This window comes from Genypterus blacodes, unplaced genomic scaffold (assembly GCF_046128005.1).
Source record: "Genypterus blacodes isolate CSIRO-AG114 ecotype Tasmania unplaced genomic scaffold, CSIRO-AGI_Gbla_v1 ptg000392l_1, whole genome shotgun sequence".
Lineage (NCBI taxonomy): Eukaryota > Metazoa > Chordata > Actinopteri > Ophidiiformes > Ophidiidae > Genypterus > Genypterus blacodes.
This window is the reverse complement of record NW_027467170.1, coordinates 1-16,442: the sequence shown is the minus strand read 5'-3', so window position 1 is coordinate 16,442 and position 16,442 is coordinate 1. Positions and strand designations below refer to the sequence as shown.

General features: G+C 48.8%; 1 protein-coding gene across 2 annotated transcripts; it reads left to right on the top strand.

Moving 5' to 3' along the window:
* Positions 1–491: 491 nt before the first annotated feature.
* Positions 492–16,195, top strand: LOC142989220 (intersectin-2-like). Of its 2 annotated transcripts, XM_076138669.1 has the most exons (17): positions 492–679; positions 4,708–4,872; positions 5,602–5,674; positions 9,430–9,522; positions 9,605–9,668; positions 9,914–10,089; positions 10,168–10,371; positions 11,206–11,299; positions 12,701–12,843; positions 13,103–13,166; positions 13,990–14,127; positions 14,253–14,359; positions 14,449–14,711; positions 14,782–14,931; positions 15,032–15,172; positions 15,306–15,393; positions 15,528–16,195. In XM_076138669.1, exons 3-17 carry the CDS (start codon positions 5,668–5,670, stop codon positions 15,731–15,733), a joined length of 1,938 nt encoding a protein of 645 aa, XP_075994784.1. In that variant the 5' UTR covers positions 492–679; positions 4,708–4,872; positions 5,602–5,667; the 3' UTR covers positions 15,734–16,195. The 2 variants fall into 2 exon arrangements, with proteins under 2 accessions (XP_075994784.1, XP_075994783.1); XM_076138668.1 differs by lacking the exon at positions 4,708–4,872.
* Positions 16,196–16,442: the final 247 nt, after the last annotated feature.

Below are 16,442 nucleotides of genomic sequence, written 5' to 3'. Positions count from 1 at the left end.
ATCAAACTGGGGGAATACAATTAAGAAACAAGGCACCATATAGCTAATATATCAGGTGAGGGGAACGAAGAAAAAAGAGGCAAAATGATTCGGTTCTCGTTCAGTAGTTTTGTGTAATAAATAATAAATATCTGACAGAAGCAGATGTCAGAAATTTGGGCTGTGCCAAGCTACCAAATGTTAGATATAAACAGAAATGTGCTTTACCTTCAAAATAAAAGTTAGACGATGACGGCCGTGATTATAAGTAAGAATAACGTGGCCATAGAGGGCATTATTAGAGGAAAACAAGAACATGATGAAAGTGGCAACAGCGTTTCTTTGTATAGCCGCGATGTGCTACTTTCTACAGCTCAAAATCAACAAGCGATTTAATCATCTAACCTTACTTTGGGAAACACCTCCCGGAAGTTACTGGTAACTCTGTCTGCCTTGACGCCGGTCGGTGACACCCATCTCCAGTGAGTCCACACCCGCCCCGCCGGTCACCGGATCGGTTCCTCCCTCTCTCCAGCAGCTTGACTGCCAGGCTGGATGTAGGAACACATCACTGTTTACCGCAACAGGTAAAGCAACGGAGATATTATAAAAAAATAAAAAAAAATCAAACGGGACAGAAGCGGAAGAGAAGCCCGATGGACGGAGTCGCCTTTGACCTTGTGTTCCCGTTATTTTGAAGGTAAGTGGGATGTCCTGCTGCGTGGATCCTCAATTGGAAAAGCGACGCTGTGGGAAAACGATTAACAATGTGGGGTTGATTACAACACTGCAGCACCTCTGACATATTGTTGTTCTCCCCCTTACAATATGTCTCTTAAATGCCTGATCATCCAAACCAATGAAGCTCGCTCCCGTTTCCGATCGTGTTTGTGCAATTAACCTACACAACATTAACATAAATACATCTTTAACGTGCCTAATTTCAGAGTTAATTCACTATATGTGTCTATGTTGTCACGGAAACGTACCAACAATAGAAGAACATAATTAAATTCATGGATACGAAGCGACTAACACGTTTTATTTGCAATAATGAGTTATTTTCCGGAGACAGACAGTGTTTATCCTGTAACCCTTTAACGTCTTTAGCCTGAAAGCACAGCTGCTGCACTGAGGGAAACACAAGATAACTGTCAATCATTCAGTCAGTGATCAAGAGCAAACCTAACAAAGATGTTCCCACCCAGTGATGAAGAATAAGTCATAATGTGTGTGTGTGTGTGTGTGTGTGTGTGTGTGTGTGTGTGACCTCACTGTTTACTGAGGTGCTTATTTCTTTATTTCTTCATTTCTTTATTTGGCTGAATTGACAGCTTCAACCATGACAATCTGACCTAAACAAAAAAACATGCAGCCTTGTGTCCGTCCACTGCAGTATACAGTACAGTGGACTAATTATAGGAAATGTGTGTGTGTGTGTGTGTGTGTGTGTGTGTGAAGAGAGAGAGAGAGAAAGATGTTTGCTTCCTTGCTGAAGAGGCAAAGTCCATTTAAACTGCAGTTCCTGTGACATCTGGCCTCATCCCAGCAGAGAGTGTTACGTGTACACCTGCCAAGAAACAAAGCATTGCATAAAGCACACACACTCTCCTCCACGCGCACACACACACTCACACATTCTGCCTGATGATAACATGCCCTTTTTATAAGCGGTGAGTGATTTGTGGTCAGTTGTGTGTTTGGGATTGAGGAAGTGCTAAAGTGCTAAATGTTGCTGCCAGAGGTAAAGCCGGGTTAGGACACACTGCTGAGTGTGTGTGTGTGTGTTTGGAGCGGTGGGGGGGAGGGGAGAGGGAATAAAAGAGGCTTTGGTGAATCAGCTGGAGCTGACCCACAAATTCATCTAAAGGATAGCAGCGATTCTTCATGGGGAAGAAACACAGTGTCCCCGACTCTCACCTGCAGCACAACACAGGAAGGTGTGTGTGTGTGTGTGTGTGTGTGTGTGTGTGTGTGTGTGTGTGTGTGTGTGTGTGTGTGTGTGTGTGTGTGTGTGTGTGTCTTGAGCTGTGCGCCGGTGTGCTCTTGTGAACAGGCACACGCTCACACACACACACACACACACACACACACACACAGAGGTCTCTTTCTTCCTCCAGCTCAAGGAAGCTTCCTGGGCCGAGTCTGTCTGAACAGTGTTCCCCTCTGTGCGAGAAGTGTGTGTGTGTGTGTGTGTGGTGTGTGGTGTGTGTGCGACGCATGCTCCTCATTCAAACTCACACGTCTGACTGGTCCAGTGTGGCGCACACAGGTGTCAATCAGCATGCAGGGCAGAGCCACGAGAGAGAGAGAGAGAGAGAGAGAGAGAGAGAGAGAGAGAGAGAGAGAGAGAGAGAGAGAGAGAGAGAGAGAGAGAGAGAGAGAGAGAGAGAGAGAGAGAGAGAGAGAGAGAGAGAGAGAGAGAGAGAGAGAGAGAGAGAGAGGCCCTTTCCTGCTTGTTAGATGTTCCTTGTTCCCTTGGCTGCTTCTTTTCCAGTCTTCTTCTTCTTTCTCCATGTTGTCACGGTGACTCACAGCTGGATAGACAGCAGGAGATGGACGCTGCCTCTGTCAGACTCACTGTGACTCCATTAGCACTGAAAGTGACTCAAAGGTCACGGAGGTCACTGACGCTGTTTGTTTTGTAAATAAGTGGAGTCACTCTGGAGACGTTTGGCCGTTTGGTTCACTTACTGAACCAAGAACCTCTGCAGACTGAACCCAGAGCCAGAACCCAGACCGGTTTGATCCGTCTGTGAGTTCTGACTGTAAGAGGCCTCAGCACATCCTGAGCCTGTTTGTCTGCTGGGACTCCTGTTGATTCTGTGTTGTTTTCTTTATCCAGGATCTGTTCTGTTTGAGCTCCCACGACACACACACACACACACACACACACACACACACACGCACACGCACACGCACACAAGCACTCCCATGTTAAACAAGAGCACACCTCAGGGGCAGAGAGGTGTTTGTGTACGAGGGCGAGTGAAAGGCCTTCATGCTAAGAGTTTGCATAAAGGAGTGTAAACACAACGCATGGACACACACACACACACACACACACACACACACACACACACACACACACCTCAGGCTGCTGTTTAGTGAAAACTCGTGTATCCACTACAAACACACAGGAGTCGTTCATCCAGTAACCACGGCGATGTTCTGACTCTTCCTCCCTCATGTAAGCTGAGACACAGAGTTTAGAATCTGGAAAACATTTAGTAACGACTCTTCAGCCTCTAAACTAAGGTCAGGACTTATTATGATGTGTTTGATTATAAGATAGGGGTCAGGATTAACTCTTTCCTACACGGAGAAGCTGGACCTAGCATCACAGCAGAACGGAATACGGCACAGATTAGGATGAGGAAGAGGAAGATGTAATTAAATATGATGATGCACATTTAGTCGTCGTTGTTTCTATCTTTACATGCACGTTTAACTTTGATTACACTCAGATTAATGAAGCCTGGAGGGAAACACACTGTCTGCAGAGTTCCTGTTCAACTGAGCTCAGGCAGCCAGTCAGCATCACATAGAATACATTGTTGTTATCTTCTATAAATAACATACTGTCCTTCCTCTGGGTAAGGACAGTAATTATGCTTACAATATTGTGTGTGTGTGTGTGTGTGTGTGTGTGTGTGTGCTATGTTTGTTACTTGTACACACACACACACACGCGCGCCGACCTTCACATTCAAATGCATACACAGTCTATACGGAAGTGAGCGCTTCATTGCTCTGAATTAAGTGGCAGTGTTTGGAACGGGCAGAGAATGATTTACACACACACACACACACACACACACACACACACACACACACAGACACACACTCCTCCCCACGAATTCACACGAGAAGTAAATGAGTGAAAAACTGAAGGAGGGAAAGGGAAGATGGGAGCCGGGTGGAAGTCGTTTAAAGGGAGGATGCATTTTCAAATGAGGGATGAATAAGAAAGAGATGAGCTGGAATGGGAAAGATGGAGCGGGGGGAAGAGGGGGAAGGAAAAGAAAGGGGGGGGGGGGGATTGGTTGGACTGGAGCAGAATCACGGCCGGAGTTGTTGTGGAAACGGGAGAGATAAAACAAAGAGGGGATGAAGGAGTGTGTCTGAGCCAAGGAGCTAATAGAGTTGGGACAAGAGGACGGAGAGAAATATCGGAATGAATGGAGTTTAAGGTGGGAAGAGCAGGAAGAGGAGGAAGAGAAGCTTTGGTGTGTTTGTGACAGAATTCTACCAAAATGAACAGAAATGATTCCTCTAAAGCAAAATAAGAACATGTGACTGAAAACTCACAACACGCTGCAGCCTCTGTTCCAACTCACCACTGCACTCTTCTTCATCCTCTCCTCTTCCTCGCGGCTCTCTGCCAGAGACGCTACACACAGAATTCCATCGGGTGGGTCAGGAGGCTGCTCTGCTCCCACCGAGTACAAAGGACACGCAACATGTGTGTGCGGAAGGGGACATGAATATGGAAGTGTGGTGATTAGAGGGAGCTGCCACACACACACACACACACACACACACACACACACACACACACACACACACACACACGGCTAAGAAAGTGCCTGGTTAATTGATTGAGGGTTGTGTGAGTTTCCACAGTGGATGTAGTCTAATAGGCCATAAATCCTTATTCTGAGTCTGTGTGTGTGTGTGTGTGTGTGTGTGTATTAGATGACATGCAGGCGTATTTCTTCTTCACAGATGATGTAATGGATTTGCTCGTGAACGCCGTCATCGTTCCTGTTTCTGTGTTTATGATTCTGAATGATGGTGAAGTGGATCTGAAAGCCAAAGACGAGGAGGTGGAAGGGTTCCTCCTCATGTTCTGCTCCTAGTTTGAGCTCCTGTGCTCCACTAAAGAGAGGAGTTAAGCTTCCTAAGTTTACAGAATGTCCTGACCTCAGTGTATCTGTGTGATTGAATGGAGTTGTGGTGGGAATGAAAGCGTCCAGCTGCAAATATACAGGTTATATATGTAGGTTATATACGGGATATATGTAGGTTATATACAGTATATATACAGTATATATATGTAGGTTATATACAGTATATATACAGTATATATACAGTATATATATGTAGGTTATATACAGTATATATACAGTATATATATGTAGGTTATATACAGTATATATTCAGTATATATGTAGGTTATATATATAGACTCCTGATGGCATCTCACTGTTTTGGGGCCAAAGACATTGAAGACGAATCAAAAACAATGGAGGCGTAAAAATAACCTGAGAGCTTCATGAGTTCACTGATGAATTCCTCCTCCTCCTCCTCTACAGACCTTCAGCATTTTCCCTCTCTGTCTATTTGTCCCCGTCTCTCTTCCCTTATTCCTCCTCTCCCTCCCTCCCTCCCTCCCTCTCTCCCTCCATCGTTCGCTCGCTCGCCCCTCTCACCGCTCAGCTCGTCCTCCTCTCATTGTTAACAAGGCGATCTCTTCTTCTCCCCCCTATTTCTTCCTCTCTCACACATTTACCGTAGCTCTATCCTCCCGCTGTCCTTCTCACACGCTCACACACACACACACGCCCTCCTCGCTCAGTCACACTCACCTCCCTGTCTCTGTCTCTCTCTCCTCTGCAGATGCCTGAGAGCTAGCCAGCTGAGTCGAGGACTTTCCTTGCCTCTCAGTCTTCTCCACCTGCAGCCATGAATGGTAAGATCATCACACTGTGTTTGTCTTATGTGTGGGGGTGTGTGTGTGTGTGTGTGTGTGTGTTCACCGGCCTGGGAAAGATGGAGGAGAACACAAAGCCAAGGCATGTTGTGCCTCTGAAACTTTCTCTCTCTCCACCTCGTCGTTTTCGCATTAAGTGTAATGATTTGTGCTCCCTGTATGTGCCAAGTGTGTGTGTGTGTGTGTGTGTGTGTGTGTGTGTGTGTGTGTGTGTGTAGCGGAGACACTAATGGAATATTGATCTGACACACACATAAAGGTCCTGAGCCTTTGATCTGATGTAGTTTCTCAGGACATTACAGTCATGTGGGCCCATAGAGACAGAAGGAGAGAAGCATTCATGTCTAATGAGGTCAGAGGGAGAAGTTCACTTTGGTTCTCCTCTGTAAACGTCTCAGTCGCTCCTGACAGTGTCCAGAGTTAGATCTTTGACTCAACGTGTTCGGATTGTCGTGTAGCTTCTCAGTTTCCTGGTGTGTGTGTGTGTGGTGTGTGTGGTGTGTGTGGTGTGTGTCCCTGTCGTCGTGGCTCAGTGTCAGGTTCTCACAGTCCAGTTAGAATAAACACAGAGGAGCAAATCTGTTAGATACACGTGGAGAAACTTCCTCTGTGGTGTTCCATACTCCTCATGTGACTGTCTGACGGTTTGTTGTTGACACTGACTGACTGACTGACTGACTGATCTCCATTACAAACAGGGATGTGAACCATTTAGACATTAAGATCCTAATGAACCATTGAGGCCTGGATTGTGATCGTAGCTTCTTTTGTCCTTCATGTGGAGGACCGTGTGTGTGTGTGTGTGTGTGTGTGTGTGTGTGTGTGTGTGTGGCTGAATCATGTCCACCTACATGATCTCACTTTGGAAGACTTCAGAAAGGCGACAGGAGGGCGTGAGGCGTAAAGGAGGCGGAGCTAGCTGCATTGCCTCGCCCTCATTAGTCTCCATCCTTCTCTGGAGCCCAGCAAACTGTGAAGCCATTTGTTCTGTGAATCCGATGCTCCTCCGCAGCACGAGGGTGAGGGCGAGGGAATCGAGGCCCCACGTGCGGCGACTGTTAATGCGTCCGTAGCCGACTGAAGCGCCGGCTCGTTCTCCCCAGGTGAAGCCTTTGATGTGTAAATAGAGAAGGAGGCAGATGTGTGGTTTCCCTCCCAGAAGACTTCAGCCGGGCTCCTGCTGGTTTGACTAAAGCTTCTACTGACGCCCACACAGCGCCAAGACCACCGCATGGAGGCTGACAAGGGGAGGAGGAGCCACAGTTAGAGATCTTCTGTGGTCAAACTGTGATGTCGTCACTCTTCCCTCCTTCCTGTCTGTCTTACAGTAGGAAACAGACTTAGACAGACACACACTCAGAGGAATTAGATCCTTAATTATCCCCCCCGTGATCCAAACGTCTTCTCCTCTGTGTGTTGTTTCTGTTCTGAGCTCTACATCCTGGTTATCTCCTTTGTCACTGAGCAGCTGGAGCCCTAAGTGCTCTGTCATGGTGAACCGGTGTGTTGTTGTTCTTTGCTGTATAAGAAGAAGAAGAAGAGGCGTTTGCAGTTTGTCCCAGTTCTTCACACTGTGCCGCCCCTCTCTGACACGCGTGCTGAATGGACTGACAGGCCCGAGTGTGTGTGTGTGTGTGTGTGTGTGTGTGTGTGGCCATGCCTGCCACATGTCCCAGCGGCACTGTGCTCAATACTTTCCTCCCTGACTTCCAGCAGCTTCTAAACCAGGTCCGTCAGACTCAGACCCGTGACAGGAAGGAGTTGGCTCCTCACATCTGTCTGTGAGATAAATCACTTCCAGCGCTTTAGGGCTGACGTTTTGCTGACGACGGCAAAAGTAGGCCACAGCCGCTGTGAGGCCTCGTCAGGGAAAACACACAGTAAATATACCTGGACAGGTGTGGCAGTGGTGGCTTAGGGTACTGCAGCTTTGCTTGGTTTGCCAGATCTTTTTCAGACTGAAGAAGCAGTGAAGTAAGTTTCTCCAAACGTCCTCCGTCCGTCCGGTCTTTAACCTCGTGTTGGCTCCATCCAGCTCGTAGCCGTAATGACACACTGGGCTGTAAATAGCGCCTACATGTGGTCAGGCTGAGGAGCTGATTGGTTGTTTGGGTTTGTGTGAAGGGAGGAAGTCTCATCCTGGGCAGGGAGGCATTTCCTGAACATGCTGAATCACTTCCTGTCGCCGCGTTCTGCAGGAAGAGTCAGACGTCCTAATGTGGCACCGAATATTTAACATTTCACTCTCACACAGCGGCACTTCCTGTTATTGTTTGATTGACTGCTGGAGATAAAGCTCAAAGCAGCCAGACTTCCTGTTTAGTCTCCAAGACGTCTCACCTCTCATCCACGAGTCACGACATAGATCTGATCCAAGCCCTTAATCAGACTAAGCCACGAAGACTGTTTGGGCTCTGAGCAGACATGTCAACGCTTTAGTTGCAAGATCTGACACCAGGCTGTCACCATGACGACAGCATAAACACTTATTATCTCCGCCTGATGCTCGTTAATGAGACAAACTGTCAACAATCAGAACCTGCATCGGAGATCTTCCTTACGTCTCATTTCCTCCTCAGCAGGTGAGATCGAACCGAGTGAGAGCGTTTACATTTGTTAATCATTTACACCGCGTCTGTCATCGAGTCGTCAAACACTTAAAGCTCTTTATACGACACAAACAGCTGAGTCCCGACGTGTAAGCAGACGTGTTCATGCGTTTACTTTAGATCTTATCCCACAGATGTTTACGCCGTATCATTTCATACTTCCCTTTCTTTACCTATATTTAATGTATGCATTGTGTGGACTTTATATTAATAACGTATACATTATTCATGGATGCGTGCAGCCGTTTCACACCGGTGCTTTGATAAGTAGGTCGCCTCCTTCTCCTCTACCTGACCGGGAAAGTTGTGAAACATTTTGCACATTAAGCACATTAAGTTTGTTTAAGGGCTTTAAGAGTGTGGTTGCCATGGTAACGGATGTTGGCAGTGGCGAGGCCCGTCATTCAGGGGAAAAGCCGCTCCTTTTACTTAAAGATTGACGGCTTTATACTGTCTGTCACTCAGATCCTCCTGTCTGAGCTCTTCATCGTCTTTATCCTCTTCATCACAGTCACAGACGCGTGGAGATGTCGCCGCCTGGGATCGATTTCCTCACACTCGCGTCTTTTTGATTCTAAAGCGAGAAAGATCAATCCCTGGGTTTCAAGTTTTGGCCAAAGAAGAAGAAAGCTTTGATTGTTCCATGATTGCAATCTGATCGGTTTCATTCCATGGATCCTCTCATGATTGGTCGATTCAGACTGGACTCCTTTCAGCCTCATATTAAAGACCATGGAGGAAACTGAGCAGGACCTGAACTTCACACCCTGCACACGTCCGATTAGACTTCATATTTAATTTATGGTCCAACCCCACAAATGAACCTTAAGAGATGCAAAGGGGAAAGAGCTGAGTCAGCGTCTGAAGGGAAGTTTGGTTTGAGGAGCCGCCGCTCATTTGTGATGGAAATGATGAAAACTTTAGTGGACGTGAAGTAGAGAAAAGAGACTGAGCAGCAAAAGAGTCTGTGTTAGCATGTGTGCTGTGGGGAGTTTGAGCGTGTGTGTAAGAATGTAAAGTAGCTGAGAGTGTGTAGACGTACAGAATATGCAATTTTCTAAAGCTGGATCCCTCTAAAGAACCCTAACAGTCCAGATCCTGATCCCTTCCCGTCTTTGTCCCCAGGTGGAGCCGGCACGTGGGTGGTCACTCCAGAGGAGAGGGCCAAACACGACAAACAGTTTGAATCCCTGGTCCCGGTCCTGGGCTTCGTCTCTGGTAGGACACAGACTCAGGGTCCAGCGGTTGTTCTCTTCTGTCTGAATCCCCCTCTGATTCCTGATTCCTTCTCTGTCTTCAGGCGAACAAGCCAGGAAGTTCTTCCTCCAGTCCGGCCTGCCTCCCTCTGTCCTGGCAGAGATCTGGTAAGAAGTCGCTCACCAGCTCGTGACTCTTCATCACAAAATGTTCTGAGTGCCTCAGCAAGTAGGCCAGTAGGTTCTCCCTTTGTGTTTGACTCAGGGTTCGGTTTCTCCCTGCAGCCCATTTTGAAACTTCCTGTTGAGCTTCCTGCACTGCCTGCCCCACCCTAGCAACTATGTGTGTGTGTGTGTGTGGGAGAGTAAAACACCCTCTCTCTCTCTCTCTCTCTCTCTCTCTCTGCGAGCAGGAACCTCGCTGACATGGAGAGCGACGGCAAGATGGACAGACTAGAGTTCTCCATCGCCATGAAGCTCATCAAACTCAAGCTTCAGGGGCGGAGCTTACCGTCCGCCCTGCCCGTCGTGATGAAGCAGCCGCTAACCTCTAACCCCGCCTCAAACGTCCCGTCATCGGCACGTTTTGGTAAAAGGATAACAGTCTCAGTCACGTCCCCGACGCTCCGTGTTTTACCCGTCTAACCTCTCACCTGTCTGTCTGTAGGGATGGGCTCCATGCCAAACCTGTCTGTCAGCCTATCAAACATGTCGGCCGTGCCCATGCTAACCCCCCTCCTGGCTAACCCCTCCCAGCCCTCTGTGCCGGCGCCCATGACCCTGCCGCTCATCAGCGCCCTCTCTGGTAACCCTGGACTACCAAACGGCAACGCCCACCTCCTCACCCCGTCGCCCGTTTCCTTCAATACAGGTCGGAAACTAAATGAGGTTCAGATTGAGTTACTGGGTGATGTAATCGGGCTTGGTTGAAGTGAAAGTGACACTCGGGCCGATTTACAAAGAGGGAATGATGATCAGCGACCTCGTTTGATAGAAATCACCAGAGTGTCACTTTAAGAGGCATCGTGCACACTGAGTGATAACGCAGGAAGCTTCATCTTACCTGTCCATGATCACTGTGAGTGTATCTTAAACCCTGAGGGCGGCCACATGTGCCTGTGTCGTTAGTTAATACCCTGAGTGTAAGTATGCAGATATACAACACGTCGCCAAGGAGACCAGCCACCTCGGGCTTCCCCTCCTGTGGCACACATTAGATAAAGAACTCATCTCTTTCATCTTCCTCCGTCTTCCTCCTGGCTGTGAAATCCCAACAATCGAGTTTGCGAGTGAGTGAGTGAGTGAGTGTGTGTGTGTGTGTGTGTGTGTTCTCTCTCCTCTGCTGATGAAACCGCTCTGCAACCGTGGCGCTCTGGAGGCCGGCCCTCTTTGTAGCACGGGGCAGAGCTGTTGTTTCTGGTAACCTTGCTCCTGTGTGTGTGTGTGTGTGTGTGTGTGTGTGTGTGTGTGTGTGTGTGTGTGTGTGTACCGCGGCTGTGAAGTATGTGGAGATAAGATTAGCTATCCATGCGTCCAAGGGCGACGGCGCCGCTCTGCACGTTTCCAGTACGTGTCAGTTTGACTGCAGAACAGAACACAAACACACACAAACACACAGCCTGGACTCGGAAGCATCCATGCGTGTGTTTCTCATCTCATAATATGTCAAAGTGATGTATTAACTCTTCACCGGTTGCCTTTTCAGGGCTGCCACTCTCCGGTTTCTCCTCTCCCATGGCGTTCTCTCCACCCACGGGAATGTCAAAGGCCAACTCGCTCCTGGACCTGGGATCCAGCAGGTGAGAGAGAGAGAGAGAGAGAGAGAGAGAGAGGGAAAATAATGGTATGATCCATGAGAACACGTTCCTTTATCATGTGGAGGTCTGAGGCTGGTATGTGCTTGTGTGCCGTTAGCTCCCAGTTTATAATGAAGCAGAGATGTGGTGGGGAAGGGTGGAGTGAGATAAGAGGGGCGAGCAGGAAACACGTGTTTAAAGCCCAAAACATGAGAGGACACGCGGGAGGCAAACGCCGCTTTGATGTGGGAGAGATTAGATCACTATCACTCTGCCGGTTATGATTGGTGGATGAAATAAAGGGCCAGAAGTATGAGACTACAGGAAGAGTAAAGCTCTCTGAGAGGAGAGATAGTGGTCGCCGTGGTGATTTGTGACTCTCCTAACTGTTTAGTATTTTTTTTGCCACAAAAGATTTCATCCCTGCGCGTAAAATACGGGCGGGGGCGTTAAGAGCAAACAAAGGAGAAACTCTGTCTGGGAGTTTAGTGTGGTTTCCGTAACAACCAGATTCCGTGCAGAAACCAGTGAAGAAACAACAACAGTAGTATCTCGTGTCCTGGTTTGGTTTGGGGGTGATGGACAGCGGTTGGATCGGATTTCGTGGTTTGTTGGCGTCCCAGTGCTCCAAACAAAAACCCTCTGAACCCATGAGCCTAGGTTTACATCCCAACATGGCGTCAGCCGGAGCGACAGGAAGCCAAACACGGGTCGCCACCGTCTCCTCAAACACGGTGACAGACACGTTGTTATTGTCCTCACACCGACATCCAGCTTTCATATGAGGGGGTTTCACTGGCGTACACTCACACTAACACAGACAGACACACACACACACACACACACACACACACAGAGACACACACACAGACTCACACACTCGCATGCACTGGCAGAGGAAAGCCCCTGGGCGGAGGGAGGATCCCTCACTCCCTCTCCTATTGTCTCCTTCCTTTCTCTCCTTCTCCACAGTGGCGTCTCCACCCAGCTATCATGACTCCAGAAGCTCATGTTCTTGTCAGGCGGACATCATTGACCCGGGCCTGTGTTTGTGCTGAGACATTGTGTGTAATGAAAACAGAGCGTGTTGTTGTTTCACAGCGTCGCCCTCGCCGTCGTCTTCCTCCCTGCAGCTCATTAAAGAGATGGAACGCTTAGGAGGCTCTGATTAGTTTAGAGTTTAGAGTTTAGAGGAACGCCACCACCAAGCAGAGGAGGCTGCATTTAAGGCCCTCATCTTTCTGTCTTGTGCGTATGGAATGTCCCTTTAACGTCTCTCTCTCTCTCTCTCTCTCTCTCTCTTGTTCTCCCTTCTCCCTCGTTCTCTCTCTCTCTCTCTCTCTCTCTCTCTCTCTCTCTCTCTCTCTCTCTCTCTCTCTCTCTCTCTCTCTCTCTCTCTCTCAGCTCCAACTCTTCCTCCACCACGTCTCTGGCGAGTAACTCCCCCAAAACGGGTTCCAGTGACTGGGCCGTACCGCAGGGCTCCAGACTCAAGTACCGTCAGCAGTTCAACACGCTAGACAAGCTCATGAGTGGCTACTTGTCAGGTGGGTCACACACACGCACACACACACACACACACACACACACACACATACAAACATACACACACACACTGCCCAGTTACTCACAAGTGGTTTAGGTTTGCACTCCCATACTTCGCCCATGGCTCTCAAACCCACCCAGTCTGGCAGTCACACACACACACACACACACACACACACACACTTGTCACACACCACATTAATACGTTTGTTCCCCACTGTTATTTTTGATTGAATCTTCTTTGCTTCTTTGCTTTTTCAGGACCTCAGGTTAGAAACGCACTGATGGCATCAAACTTGACCCAGACGCAGCTAGCTACCATCTGGTGAGTGTGTGTGTGTGTGTGTGTGTGTGTGTGTGTGTGTGTGTGTGTGTGTGTGTGTGTGTGTGTGTGTGTGTGTGTGTGTGTGTGTGTGTGTGTATGTGTGTGTGTGTGTGTGTGTGTGTGTGTGTGTGTGTGTGTGTGTGTGTGATCCCTGTAATCATCACTTGTCGGCCTCTGTGTTTCAGCTCCAATGAGAAGAAGTTAGATTTCAGTTCAGTCAGACCTACACAGTACATGTACATACAGTGTACTTATATATATATACTTATACACACTTGGCGTTCTAGATCTGCTTACGTCGCTGCTGCTGTAATTATAAATATAGGGAGACTTACAGCTGCAAGTAAATTCGCCATGAAGAAGAAGAAGACAAATGGCGTAAGCTGCCGTCGCACGAAACTGCAAGCAGCGTCGGGCACAAATCCCCCCGTACATAGCAGCTTCAGGCAGGTGGAGCTGGGGGAGGAAGAGGAGGAGGAGGAGGAGGAGGAGGAGGAGGAGGAGGAGGAGGAGGAGGAGTTGTGCGGTACTCAGCGAGTGCGCCAGCAGAGATCACAGCCAGCCTTTAGCATTTTAAAAAGAGAGAGGTGTCAGGCGCCGCCCTCTGGGGTCGCTTACAGTACCTGCAGAACACAGAGACCAGAACCAGAGCCAAGAACCTGACTGAACCAGGTCACTGTGATACTGAAATAGAAGAAGTTTAGTGATAGAAGTTTAGTTAGAGACAGATTTCTTCACAGTTGCCTCAAAAAGTGTTTTCTGATGACCTTTGACCCTGTGTGTGTGTGTGTGTGTGTGTGTGTGTGTGTGTGTGTGTGTGTAGGACCCTGGCTGATGTAGATAAGGACGGTCAGTTGCGAGCCGATGAGTTCATTCTGGCCATGCACCTGGTGGACATGGCTAAAACCGGCCGTCCTCTCCCGCTCACACTGCCTCAAGATCTGATACCTCCCTCTTTCAGGTAACACACACACGCACACACACACACACACACACACACACACACACACACACACCACTCATACAACCCTGTTGGCAGCTAAAATCCAATCACAGGTGTGTGATTACTTCTCTTTCTTGTTCCAGAGGTGGAGGAAAGTCCAGTGAGCTCATAAATGGAACGGGGCCCTACATCACTCCCTGTTTAATCGACACTATAGAAGTAGACGCTGCACAAAAGACCAAGAGTGGCGGTATTGAATTCTCTGCACACTTACTGTTCCGTTTTGTGTCGTTCCCATTCTCCTCTTCCTCTCACACACTCTTCTCCTTTTGTCCCCAGGTTCCTTTGAGGACAAGCTGAAGGAAAACTTTGCGCGGGGCAGCGCCGAGCTGGAGAAGAGGAGGCTGGCTCTGGAGGAGCAACGACGGAAGGAGCGGGAGAGGAGAGAGAGGGAGGAGAGGGAGGAGAGCATACAGAGGGAGAGAGAGGCCAGAGAGCAGGAGAACCGCCGGCGCCTGGAGGAGGAGAGGTGGATGGAGAGGCAGAGGGCGATTGAGCGACACAGGGAGGAGGAGAGGCTCAGGGAGCTGGAGAGGAAGGAGGTGAGCTGACGGGACTCTGCGCATGAAGGTCACCGTGGTTGATGACCTTCCTGACCTTCTTTCCTCTCAGGCAGCAAAGCAGGAGTTGGAGCGCCAGCAGAGGGAAGAGTGGGAGCGTGGAAAGAAGGAGGAGCTGGGCAGGAAGAGAGAGGGGGAGCAGGAGGAGATCACACGACTCAGGGCCAAGAAGAAGAGTCTGGAGATGGAGCTGGAGGATGTGGTGAGAACACACACACACACACACACACACACACCACCGTCTTTATGAAGGCAGGTTGTCCACCGGGATTCAAACTCATATCAATCGCGTGGTCTCCCAGGGCAACAAGCACAAGCAGATCTCAGACTGTCTCCGTGACGCCCAGAGCAAGAGGCGGATCCAGAAAGCAGAGCTGGACCTCATCAACCAGAAGAGGGACGTGAGGATCTCTGAGATCAACACACTGCAGCTTCAGTTTGAGGTCAGAACAAGGCTGATGTTCAACCTGGAGTCAATACACTCTGAGGTGACTCCCCTGAGAAGATCTGTGTGTGTGTGTGTGTGTGTGTGTGTGTGTGTGTGTGTGTGTGTGTGTGTGTGTGTGTGTGTCATAGGAGTGGCAGAGGAAGCTGTCACAGCTGGTCCCAGAACAACAGAGGCTGACCGAGAGGCTGCAGAACATTAGCCTCAACAAAATCTCTCGTGGGTAACACACACAGACACACAAAAACACACACACACGCACACAGCATCGTATCACGTGTTTGATCAGTGACTACATGAACTCCTGTCAGCAGCCTCTGAACATTTGCCCCTTGACCTTTGACTTTTGGCAGCCGTGGCCTTGGCCTCTCTGAACGGCAGCGTGACGGAGAAGGGCGTGACCTGCAGGAGGCTGAAGGACCAGCTGGACACGCTGGAGAGGGAGACCACAGACAGCCTGGCCCAGATGGACCAGTACAACAAGGAGCTGAAGGTCTGTGACCAGCAGAGACCGGAACAAACCTGCTTAGTCCAGCCCCTGTACACAATCATGACGTAATGATTAGCTATTAGCTTCAGACCGGAGGAGCAGAAGAAGAAGCTTTAGCTGCCATATTAGCTCTCTTCATTTAGCTGTAAAATCCATAATTAGGGGAAAGGAGGTGTGGGGAGCTGGGAGGCGTCCAGCTGAGGGATCTAATCCTTAATGATGGCTTTGGGAACGTGAGAGAAACTAACAAATATTACTGAAATGAGTTAAAGCTGTTTTGATGAATTGGAGGATAATCTTACATTCTGGCTCCAGAGTGCTGCTGACTGCCAACTGGCTCTGAACGCTGTGTGTGCATCATCATGTTAACCCTGGAAGCTAATTGATTTAACACGCCGCAGCAACAGCAACATCAACGCCACCATTAAATGCATCTAATCGCAAACAGAATGTATAGATTTGTGGATTCTATAGGAGAGTGATTTGAGGCTGGAATGGGAAGTTCCCTGCTCAACAGGTTATGGAAACTCTAGAGTTCAGCATGTAACCTAATTGTAAATGTACACATACATACATACACACCTAACCCTGTATTAACCCCTTCACTCCTGTGTGTGGCCTTAACCTGATACTGTGTCCTGCAGCTCTGTTCTCTTTCTCTTGTTCTCTTCTTAGACCTGTTTAAGAAGAGTGGAAGCTTTTAACACCTCTCCCTCTCCCTCTCCCTCTCTCTCTCCCTCTCTTTGTTACACCTTCACCTCCTCCTCTTCACTCTTAT